This window comes from Pleurodeles waltl, chromosome 2_1, assembly GCF_031143425.1.
Source record: "Pleurodeles waltl isolate 20211129_DDA chromosome 2_1, aPleWal1.hap1.20221129, whole genome shotgun sequence".
NCBI classification, from domain to species: Eukaryota; Metazoa; Chordata; class Amphibia; order Caudata; family Salamandridae; genus Pleurodeles; species Pleurodeles waltl.
The window spans coordinates 777,261,274-777,273,233 of NC_090438.1; the positions used below are offsets into that span (position 1 = coordinate 777,261,274).

General features: G+C 42.1%; 1 protein-coding gene across 1 annotated transcript in view; it reads left to right on the plus strand.

Moving 5' to 3' along the window:
• The window catches only part of TPMT (thiopurine S-methyltransferase), a 149,637-nt gene extending 142,011 nt beyond the window's left edge, over window positions 1-7,626 (plus strand). The window contains exon 9 of the mRNA XM_069218303.1: window positions 7,370-7,626. Within this exon, the coding sequence (XP_069074404.1) occupies window positions 7,370-7,494 (125 nt within the window). The 3' untranslated portion in view covers window positions 7,495-7,626. The remainder of the gene's footprint in view (window positions 1-7,369) is intronic.
• The last annotated feature ends 4,334 nt before the right edge of the window (window positions 7,627-11,960 follow it).

The window sequence follows — 11,960 nt, forward strand, 5'->3', positions numbered from 1 at the left end:
TATCACCAAGCCTATGTAGGCTTATAGTGCTGTCCACTGTTTAGCGATTTTGGGGCTGGTCCATTCAAGATGCAGGAAATCTGAGTCTTCAGCCCCGCAGCGTGTGCAGCTCACCCATGGCACCAGGTCCATCCTCGCAAAGCCAAAGTATAAGTCTCAGTGGTTTTAATGTATCTGTGAGAAATTCACAGCTACCCCACACCATTGTTAGAAAGCAGATTTCTAGTAAGCTAAAATACAGGCTCAGCTCAGCAAAGTGTATATGTTCGCAGCTGATAGGGGAAAGGGATACGTGGTTAATACCATTGTCGGGGTGCTGATATAAGGACCAAGATTGTTCCTTTCTTGTAGGCTCTTCATGTATCTCAACTTCTTCTCCGGATCCCCTCCTCTAAATCTTTTTGTTTCATAGATGCTTGAGAGTTCAACCAGGTATTTGATATGATAAATCGAGTAGTCATATAATATTATTAGAAAAAAATTGTACACATTTTGTGGACCCAGTCTTCACCTTCTTTCAAGAAGACATTAGGGCTTTGCATGCCTGTCTTTGTGTGGCGTCCCTCCAAATGAACCTCAATGCATTTTTTTGATCTGCAGCCCCTTTCAGGGAGACATTAGAACTTTGCATGTTTGTCTTGGTATGGTAGTCTTCCAAATGCACCTTAGTAATTTTTTTGATCTAATCCCATTTGAGGGAGATATTAAGGCTTTGCGTGCCTGTCTTTGTAAGACGGCCATCCAAATAAACCACAGTACATTTGTGAGCCCCTGATAACTTAACTGGAAACAGTAGTTGATAGAACCTGGAATTGATGCAATAATCTTGGTGTTGCAATTGTTTTCTAATTGATGAGCCTACCCAAGAACTCATATCATTTGCCATGGTTTCTATTGAATTGGGAACTGGGGTAGTAATCCTTATACATGAAACCAGCATCACTATCGATATGCTCCTAAAATCACCACAGAGTGTTGGGCTTCCTTGCAATTCATATGAGGTCATGAAAACCATTAATTGTTGTTTGATCAAGAGTTAAATTGACTTCAAAGCTGCATTCAGCTTCTAAGTCGCTGGGCGCTTGGAAGACTGGTGGACATGTATCAACCTCTCAGATTCAAGGATCATACTCAAAAGTAATTATCAGACAACATGATAATGTGGTCTTTGTTCCCAGGGGAGATGCCCCTGATGTCATCACTCTTTCTAATGATTGTGGAGAAGGGCTTCACAGCCAAAGTAAAAGGAAGGCAGAGGACATTCATCCACAGCAGCCCGCTTTTATAAAACTGTGTTGTATTGGAAAACATTTAATGCCACTCTCAACTTAGGGGCTGCATTAATTGCAAATATAGTCCTGATTAACCTTGGAACCAGCTTGAATCTAGGGAGTTTCTGAGTTGGAAAATACTATTTGCTAATGTCTTTATGGCATTGAGGGAAAGAAGTCAGAACGCTGTTATCCTGTCTCAGTTAGCGATGCATATGAGATTACTGATTTACTGTACACTGTTCTCCAAATCCCTCCCCAAAATACTTCTCACAATCCCAGCCTGGCATACACTAATGTTTGCCAGAGAAGTGGCTCACGCCTTCTTGACAGAATTTTTGCCTATAGTTTTGCATTCAGGCTTAGGAGAGTAATTAAACTGGTACAAAGTGTGCAACGTGAACACTTTTTATAAATTTTAGGAATAACGAGTACCTAGTCAGTCCTCCCCTCTGTTCCCAAGATTGATGAATTACTCTTAAGAAAGTTAGAAAGGAGGCTGTTAGGCTCTGATGCTTTATTGCAGTTTAGCACATTATTTGTCACACATATTTCTTTGTTTTAGCTTAGGGCTTCTAAATTATAACAGCAGTATGACCACGGCACACAAATAGTATGATCAAAGTTCGTGTTGAGGAAAAGTATCCCTGGTATTCCCTGGAGGTTCGGGATGTGGACAAATAAAGTAGGAAAGTCCACAGTCGATGATGCACAGTGTCTTTTATTTGTAGGCACAGTTCGCCACAAACTTGCGTTGTCTTCAGAAAACAGCCAACACGTGTTTCGTCACACAGGTGACTTCATCAAGGCTGGGCCGTCCGGCCAAGGAAATGAGCATCATGTAGAGTCGACACTGATGTGAGTAAATACTAAGTAGTAGAGAGAGTTTTGTGATGTGGATCGCGTGTGGAGCGACAGCCTCACATCAGATAGTGAGTGGAGACGCGCTCGTGCTACACCCGACGACCTTTCCACACCGTACACAGGGTCCCAACCCGAGGCTTATCAGGGCCTTTCTCGCTTACCTTCAATCCATTGGTATCCAAACGCAAGTTTGTGGCGAACTGTGCCTACAAATAAAAGACACTGTGCATCATCGACTGTGGACTTTCCTACTTTATTTGTCCACATCCCGAACCTCCAGGGAATACCAGGGATACTTTTCCTCTACACGAACTTTGATCATACTATTGTGTGCCGTGGTCATACTGCTGTTATTATTATTGTGTACCTGGTACACATACTTGTGCCCATTAGGGTAGTTGGGCACCCGACCTGTCTGGCACCAATTTCTCGTTTTACTCGTTGTTACTCTACGGAGGTGCGGCTCTGCTCACCCCTACTACCTTTGTATTTTTGTCTTCTAAATTATCTTTATCTTCGAAGAGTAACTGGGACAGAACTATATTATCCAGATATTTCTAATTTCAGCCTGCCACCACTATCAGTTCCTGAGAGAAACACCAATGGGTCTGCTCCTTTGTTTCCTCACTTCACATCCCTAGTGATGATGTTACAGATCTGGGGCATAAAACTAGTCTTTAACTCCTAAACCAGGAGTCTGTCATGCATTTTCCCTTTTTGTAATATTTTGGTTGAACACTGCACATGGCAAACTCTGTGCTATTGGAAAGCAGTGTATTGAAGTCACCACATACTGCTACTAGTTTGCTTTAGACCTTCTGTAAGGTTGAATGTCTATGTCTTACTGTTCCACCCTGCTCCTAATGTCATAATTTCTAATGTACCTGTAATGTTTACTGCACAGGACTCATATCCCAGTTCCTATGGCACGAGCTCAAAATCATTTTAAAGAGAGTTGCTCACAGCAGAGAACTAAGGGCCTGATTTAGATCTTGGCGGAGGGGTTACTCCAACGCAATGGTGATGGATATACCATCTGCCGAAATCTAAAGTCGAAAACAATGATATTAAGATTTTGGCAAATGGGATATCCATCACAGTTGCGGCGGTGTAACCCCTCCGCCAAGATCTAAATCCGGCCCTAAGTTCTGTTGGAGATGAGTTTCACTCGACGTGGTACTCCATTTAAAAAGAGTGCAGATCATCCACAGTCCAGGCCATAACACGACTACAGTATAGAGTATCTGCCTCTTAGTGATTGATACAGGCCATTTTACCTCCACCTCAAGTTGAGGAGGATGTCTACCGTATCTGTCTGGTAAATCTGTTTAACTTGCCATGATATGAGTCCCTCACATTGCCCAGTGAAATAGACAGGCATTCAATGGGTGTACCTTGGTGTATATAGCATGGTTGTGTTGGGTACCCCACACGGATGCCATCAATGTGTGTGTGTATGAGTGTAGCCCAGATAAGGTAGGTTGCAATGTCAAACAGCAAAGATTTAATCTAGCTGCCTCTCACGTTTCCCTGCATGTTCCTGCATTGCTTATTCCTCTTTATGTACAGTCCATTATACCCTTTGTGTGTTGGGGTTACATCCACAAACATTCAGTGGAACTGAGAACGATCTTTTGTAGTCTTCTCACTGGATCAGACAGTTCAAAAGGTCCATCTTTGGCTTACAAGGAAGCATCGCCTTGACAATCACTGTTGCTGAAAGCATGACTACTGCTGCAAACTAAACAAAGACTCCATTCCCTCTCCTTGTGGTCAGCTGTTGCAGAAAAATATTGAAGGCCAACAATATTGTTTAGCTGTTAAGTCCACAATAAAAGGTTCTACTAGCAGTTGCCTGCCATAGCACCATAACTCTGAGACCATCAAGAAAAGTTTGTTACAGAGAGACAAAACTGAACTTTGAGCAAGGTGCAGTAGAACCTGACTGGATCCCCCAAAATATGCGTTGAGCTCTGAGTGGCAGATTGAATACCCCATCTGCCACTCAGTGAGGACTTAAGCTGGCTGTGTGAGTATTCATGAACAAACTCTCTGCCTTCGGAAGTCACACCAGTGGTGTAAATAGCTTTCTTCTTTGCCATATCAAAATTCAACAGTATATGTATGTTCAGCAGCACCTGATACAAGTTCTCATATGCCTATAAGTGTAACTGCTCCAGCTCTAATGACCAGAGTGGCAAGCCCCTCTCCATGTCCAGCTAAGCCATCCCACACTATTTCAACAGGGGTTTCTCCACTGAGAAGAGACTTTTACCTCCTAGAAGTTATTACATTCTGAGGAGTCATCATTCTTCAAGGGATTAATATAGGAAATCATAAACTCCTTGTTGAGCCTATTTGCCTCAAATAGCTTCCATCTTCCAAGAACTCACATGTCTAGGACGGCGACTTCCACTGTATTGTCATCTTCTTCTGTCGGAATGTATTCTCCAGATCCCTCAGATTCTCCACCTGTGCAGATTTCATTCATGGATGACTTTAACACCTTACCCAAGGTTTTAATGAGATGCAGCAAAACTGAATATCCCGATCCAAAACAATCTGGCAACTACTTCAGTGATTTTCAAGACTTTTTACCAATGCAGTTTATTGAGACCTATTCTCCCTATGTTGTCCAGTGTGCTAGAAATGCACAGACAACCATAATCTGAGCATCTGGTTTTATTTTTAGGAGACTGGAATTATCAACTAAAGAAAGGGATCCGTTATTTGGAAAAATCTGGTATAGACCCAGGTTTTGTGACTCTGGAGAAGTAGTATAGACAAATTGAAGGCAAGCATAAATCACTAGTAGATAGTAGACATACGAGGCAGGTATCTGTAAGGCACACCATGCCAAATGTTGTTTTGAAAGAGGTGATGCCACAAGGAAGATCAACTTTATTTTGACTGCAAATTCTTGTGTAATGGAAAATGAACATTTTATTGAAAAAAAAACTGTTTTACATTTTTGTATTTGAGCATATAATTTTTCACTTAGGAGATTAAGTAATCTGAGTGAAATACATAAAGAAAACAAATACATAACGGTTAAGAGAAATACAAATATTTCAGTTTGAGTAAAAAGAAAACCTGAATCTTCAATTTGATTGTTCCTCATTGGCAAAGAAGATATAAGGAGCACAACAGTAGTGTAGTAACAACTTTAAATACATGTAATAGGTTATATTTGTGGAATGTTAACTAGATTGGCTAGAGCCAGCCATAGAGCTCTTTCTGGCTCCTGCCTATGCAAATACAGCTCTGACATGTGTTCTGTAGAAATACAGGCCTATTGAGCAACACCCTCTTTTCCTGAGAATAGATCTGCAGCCCACGTTTCAGTAGCAAAAAAGAGTAACACTGTGTGCCATCCCAGAAAGGAGAGAAAACAGTACACCTGCCGCAAAGGCTTGCATCTTCTCTGTAACTGACTGACTTTTGGTGCTGCTGCTTTGCTAGGGAGATACAACAGATCTCAGTGGGCTCTCTGAAGCAGTACGCAGTTAACCTAACTTGTGGTATATATATATATTTGTTTTTAATCTTTCTGAGGGGATGATTGTGTCAAACCAAATTAGAAGTGCTCCAGAAGACTCCTCCAATGTGTCAGCCAGCTCATTTTATTGTCATTGATTGGGAATAAGATGTTCATCCTGGCTTAACCTGAACTGGACTATAACCAGAATCTAAAAAATAATTTTAGATCTTCCCTTTTCCTGTAATATGCTGTACATCACTAGTATATATGAAGTAATGCATAGGATCAAGACCAAAATGAAGACTCTAAAGGTCTAACCCATCTCCTCACCCGTCAGCGTTTCCTGTAAGCAGTGTTTTCTGTTGATGGATATGCTTTCCATGTGGACTGAAGGGAGAGCGGCAAGGAAAGTCGTCCCCCCACCCCCTAAGGTCCTATGCTTGATATTCTATACTGCCATTTATACTTACGTTATCCATCCAAAGTCCATATTCAGGTCTTCACAATAATCCCAGGCCCTCAACTTATATTTTTTGTACAGAACTTTGGGTGTGCACACTCATCCTGAGGAGTCATGGCATTGAATTTGAGGAACAAGCGCTGGGTACAGTCATAATATCTCCTCTCACGGAGAAACCAGGAGAAGCAGCTCACCTTTTGAAGCCTAAAGAGAGGAAAAAACTCCATCTCCACATCCACTTCCTCAGTCGTCCGAGAAGGAAAGAATATATTTACTTTTCTCTGGATGAAGAATCTGTGGCCCGGTTGAAAAATAAGAGTCTTCAAAGACGACTTCACAGATGGAGTCCTTTCAAAAAACCCATTAGAAAAATCTTGTCCCAATAGAGGGTTGAGTTTTATAAAGCACCATGATAGTGTGGACATACTTGTCCATCTCCCCTGCAAAGGGGTCATCAGGCAAAATTCCCAATGTCACTAGCCCAGCCTTGTAATTCATCAGCTCTCTAGAACTTTGGGTCTACCTTTAGTAGGATTTATCTTCTCCACACAGCTCATTGGCATTCCTAAGGATGCATATAGCGTGTTCTCCTCTCCTGGCCAAGAGGACTTAGTCTTAGAGGAAGCATGGTAACCAGGGTAGCCTGATGATTTAAGAAGCATGTGCACTGCCTTTTACCTCATAGTCCATACAGTATACATTTTTGACCTACTTAAATGAATTAATACATTAGAGGAACTTTCACTGGTCTGCTGGAAGGTGCCAGAGGTAGTAATTCCTCTGAGAAAATTGGAGCACATACAACCGAGAAGCGCTACCCCATAGTGATAAATGGCTGAAGCGGAAGAGTAGGGCACGTACGCATCACTAATAAGGTAGCACAGGAAACCAGTGGGAGTCATACAGGGTAAGTAGGCAAACAGGCCTGTTGCTCTCTCAGACCACCCAAACCAAAGAGTATAGACAAAACCTGAAATGGTGGCTTGAATATGTTATAGGAAGTGTATGATAATGTTTGCAACAATTCAATGTCCTCAGTGGCTACAGTAAAGGGACATAGCAGCTGTGGCACTAGCTCTGTGGGGTCTCCCTAAATGTTGAAGTTAACTGGAACAACTGTGTATTGGCAGTACTCTCTACACTCACAGACAAAAAACCCAAACGACCTAACTTAAATTCTGGTGCACCGTTTGTTTGGCATTGATGTTGAGTAAGGCTTTTTGTGGTTAGTATTCAGTATTTATAATTCTGATGATTTGTTTCTAAAGTTTAACTTGTTCCCTTTTTTTTTAGGCGAATCCTGTGACATCAAGTTACTAGAGACAGTCGATGCACTCGATGAACGACATAGAGTGTGGGGCCTTGATTATTTCCGTGAGACAATACATCTGCTCACACTAAAGGCTAATACTCCCTGATAATGAAATCATTAAACGACAAAGCACTCCTATGCTGTTCAACAATGATCCTTGTTTTATTTTTCAGAACACTGTATTAAAACCTTTTGGAAAATTATACTTTTGTATGAAATATAATGTTGCTAAATCTCATCTACTCAAGTGTTTATTTCAAGGGCAAGTGCTGTGTGCATCTGTGTGTGAATATTTTCTCTGTTGCTCCCTAAATGCAAATGATGCTTTCTGGAGACTCACATACTGTTCATCTCTTAGCCTTTAAGTGTCTTTGAGTTTATGTATGGATTTAACACAGATTCCTTTAAAAAAATATTGTGGAATAGCACAGTTAACAAAAAGAGTACATAGAAGCCGTATAGAATCACAATGGAGTCTATCAAGCTATGAAGTTCTTTGCAAAGCAGGGCAACATCTGCAACAGATAATGTTCAGTAAAGCAAGCACAAGCTTTCAATTAGACAGGCCCAATGCTTTTGGAACTTGTAAAGTCCTGGACAGCTTCCTCCACTCTTACATGTATTTCACCAGTTTATGATCAGTTTGAATTATATTCATGTGTATCTCCTCGGCACCCACCTCTACCCCGTGGTCTTTACTTTAGTACGGTAAACCTAGGGCTTATGTCTTGCATCCTTGTATTGTAATGCATTTGTTTTTCCTTTAAGAGGCCCAACAACCCAGTATGATATTGCATTTATTTTATACAATGTAGGATATTTATTTCTAACATAGTTCAACCACTCTCTTCAGATGGAACACCACCTGTCTCCAGTATATTCCAACATCAGGATCGGACTATGTGCAGTACATCAGAATCATTGAAGTCACAGAATGGGCATTTTTTTGAATGTGTAGTGTGTACCTTAGTAGAATAGTAGGGGTAAGGTGCATACTATGGAAGATTTTAAATTGAGTGAGTAGAATCTAGCATTGCTTGCCACCTTCTTTTATGTATGTCAGGGTATCCAAGCTTGCATCCAAAAGCTGCACACTGCAGTTCCTTTCCCATTTTATTTTCATTGGTAGGTCTTGACGTGGCCTCTCCTTAAGGAGCAGTCTGTATAGAGATGATAATGGATGCCCTCTCTTTGTCAGTGATATCAATCTTGGCAGCACTGCTGGTTCAGGTGGTCTACCAGGGAGCCTTTCTCATGCAGTATGTGTCACCCTAGTTAGTCTAGCGAATATTAAAAAATGTCATACCTTCATAACCATTTGTGCTCTAGCTTCTTAAAGAGTACTGAGGGACTCCCTACAGTAACGTTTCTTATCAACTTGTAACATGTCTAACAACAAAGAGAGTTTTAGGAATTCCCTTAGTCCCCACAGTGGCATCTGTTTCAGTGTGTATACTCTTTGCCCATTCCCAGATCTGGGACCTTTGGAGACATCAAATGCCAAACAAACTTCTCCACCTTTGGTGGTGTCAGAAACTGATATCTCCCTTCTATGTTCCTTTGACAACCACTCACCAAGATAGATTATTTTCTTGGTTCATACATCTTCAGTGTGAAGAGATGATGGTGCTAAGATGCCAAAACATATCACTATAATGCCTCTGTTCACAAAAGTAAGTTTACCCATGTAGTTTCACTCGTGTAAATCTAGTTGTAGTAATATGCTTGTAAGGTGTAATGGAATGTGGAAGGGGGCTACATTCCAGTAGGGATGATTGGAAGGTTGAGGCAGAGGACTGGAGACTGTGGAACTGAGAGGAAGCTGTGAGTTATATATGCTGTTCAAGACTGATGTAACTGGAATAAAGGACTTCTAAACTCCATCAGTCTTGTGTAATCACTACACTAGTTTTTAGCTATTCACCATTTTCTGGTGTAGATCTATACCTAAGTATAAACTTAACTTGTCTTTTCAGTGGGTAAAGACATCTAAGACTGAATTTACAAGTTAAAGGTTACTACTAGTAACATTTCACAGATAGATAAAGATCACCGCCATCGTGGCGGAGATCTCCGCTACTGTGGTGGAGTTCTCCTTATGGTAAAGTATATGGAAAATAAATAATGTTTATTAATTTAGAAAATATTTTTTAAATATTTGAATAGAAAATATATATGTAAAATACATTAAAATAATTAATCTTATCCTGGAACGAATAAAATGTTACAGCACATTAACTTGTGACAATTTTTTTTTTATTAAATAATTGAATCATTTAAATATGAATATTACTTTTAAAACAAAACTAAACCAATCTCACTAGCATTTTTATTTTTTATTAGTATTTAGTAAGTGTAATTAATAGCTGTGTTTAATGTAAATTATTATTAAAAGGTTAAAAATTAAATGTTTTTTAAAACCGGTTACCTATTAATTATTAAAATAATAAAAAGTTTAATGATCAGTTATGTATATATATGTGTGCATATCCAATTTATGAAAAAAGACCTGCTCTCAGAGCTGTTCCTACTGTGATTTTATTGAGGAAAACAGATCTCGACGAGTTTCGACTTTGAACACAGTCTTGATTACAATAAGAAATTGTGCTCACATAGGTGTATTTACATGACAAAGGTATAACACAGTCACCATCTTGGAATGACTTTTAAGCAAAACATCACTGACTTTAGTTAGCTTTCATTGCAAAAGGGACTATCTGATTGAGGCTTCTAGCTACAGATTCCTTACCTTAAAATGATCTCCAGGCATCAGAATGAATCTGAAAATTGTTTGTGTGCTGTACCCCTGTGCACCGATAGGTGATGTTTTTTCAGTTTTGTTTGGTATGGATGTCCACTAGAAAAGCTGGCTACAAGACCTGCAGTGCCAGCCACTGACAGATGTTGGTGACGGCCCCTCATCTTGTTTGCCTCTGGTGCCTCCAGTGTGACCATGATGCAAAGGCCTGCATTGACTGCAGTGTCATGCACTCCAAGGCCTTGAGGGAGCGATCCCTCAGGCCCCTTGTCACTCAACTTGTGATGCTGCAGCCGTCTTGAGGAAGGTCCCGGGATCGGTCGCAGGACCATCGAGCTTTGCCGCAGTCAAAGTCGTCTTGGCGTTCAGGTAAGTTCCACCAAAACAAAACGAGCAAGAAGTTGAAGAGGTCTTCGACTTCACCTTGTCTGTCAAATTCATCCAATGAGATGAGGGAAAGTTGTCATTCAAAGCTTGGCTCTGTGGTTGAGACTGCGCCTGGGCTGACTCTGCACCTCCCTGAGTTTCTGGAACCCAGAGCGAACCCGCCCTACTCCGTGAATTTTATGAGACCATGCACCTCATATTTGGGGGGCCTAGCAGGGCCAGAAAGCCCTAAACTGGTTCCCTGCCAGCGGGTCCACCGTGGCATCTTTCGGCCCCCTTGGATCCATGGATGGTTCTGGATTGGCACCGGTCATACCATCTTGACCTTACCTATGCCAGTCCAGATGATGAGGCTCCTGGCTCCCCCTGTGGCGTCCTCCTCAACTCAGACATGGAGCTGGAGGGGAGTCGTCCAATGCCTACTCTGGTGCTGACTACAGCCATCCAGACCAGAACCTGAGCCCTATTCCTACGGGCTAGAACTTGGGGGAGGATTGGGAGGGGACACTGAACCCTGGGGGAATACCAGCCCCTAGACCCCAGCCTGGACTGGAGTGAGGTCTTGGCAGATGCTAGTGGATTGGACACCTCCCCAGATACTAGCATTGTCTCTCTTCCTACCGTGGCTGCAGAGGAGGAGGCTTCTTTCGCTATGGTGGTGAGAACGGCGGCCGAAGTTCAAACCTTAGCCTGCCCTCAGTGACAGTCAAGACTAATGTCTTGACAGAGGTGCTTCAGCCAGGAGTGACTCTCTCGGAACCACTTCTCCCATTTAATGAAGCCCTTATGGATGTCCTGCTTGAGACTTGGTCCAAGCCCAGCACAGAAGCTCCTGTGAAAAGGACAATTGCCCACCGCCATTGCCCTGCCCCAAGGGACCCCAATCTCCTTACGCTACATCCTACCCCAGAAAGCTTGTGATACAAGTCTCCAATTCCAGTGTAAACCCTTTCACATTCCCTATATCCAAGAAGCTGGACATCTTAGGCAAGAAAATATTTTCTTCCACAAGTCTGGCACTGTTATCCATGAACACTGCATGCCTTTTTGGCCGTTACTCCCATGCAACTTGGGATTCGGTTGTGCACGTGCTGTCCCTGATCCCCGAGGAGGCTTGGGCCATACTCTCTCAAGCTATAGCAGATGAGAGAGATGCAGCCAAGTTCACGACTCGGTAAGCAGAGCAGTTTCTTCAACAGTGGCCCTATGGCACCACACCTGTCTGAGAAAACTGGCTTTTCAGGGGATGTTCAAGCCTCGCTTATGGGCATGCCCTTTGATGGCTTCCGTCTCTTCAGGGACAAGGCAGACTCAGTGCTGGAGCACTTCAAGGGTAGCAGAGCTACGGACAGGTCTTTGGGCCTTTCTGTGGCTCCCCTTGAGCCTCAGTCTGCCTTCCTTTCCTTTTGTGGCCACGAAAGGTGCTT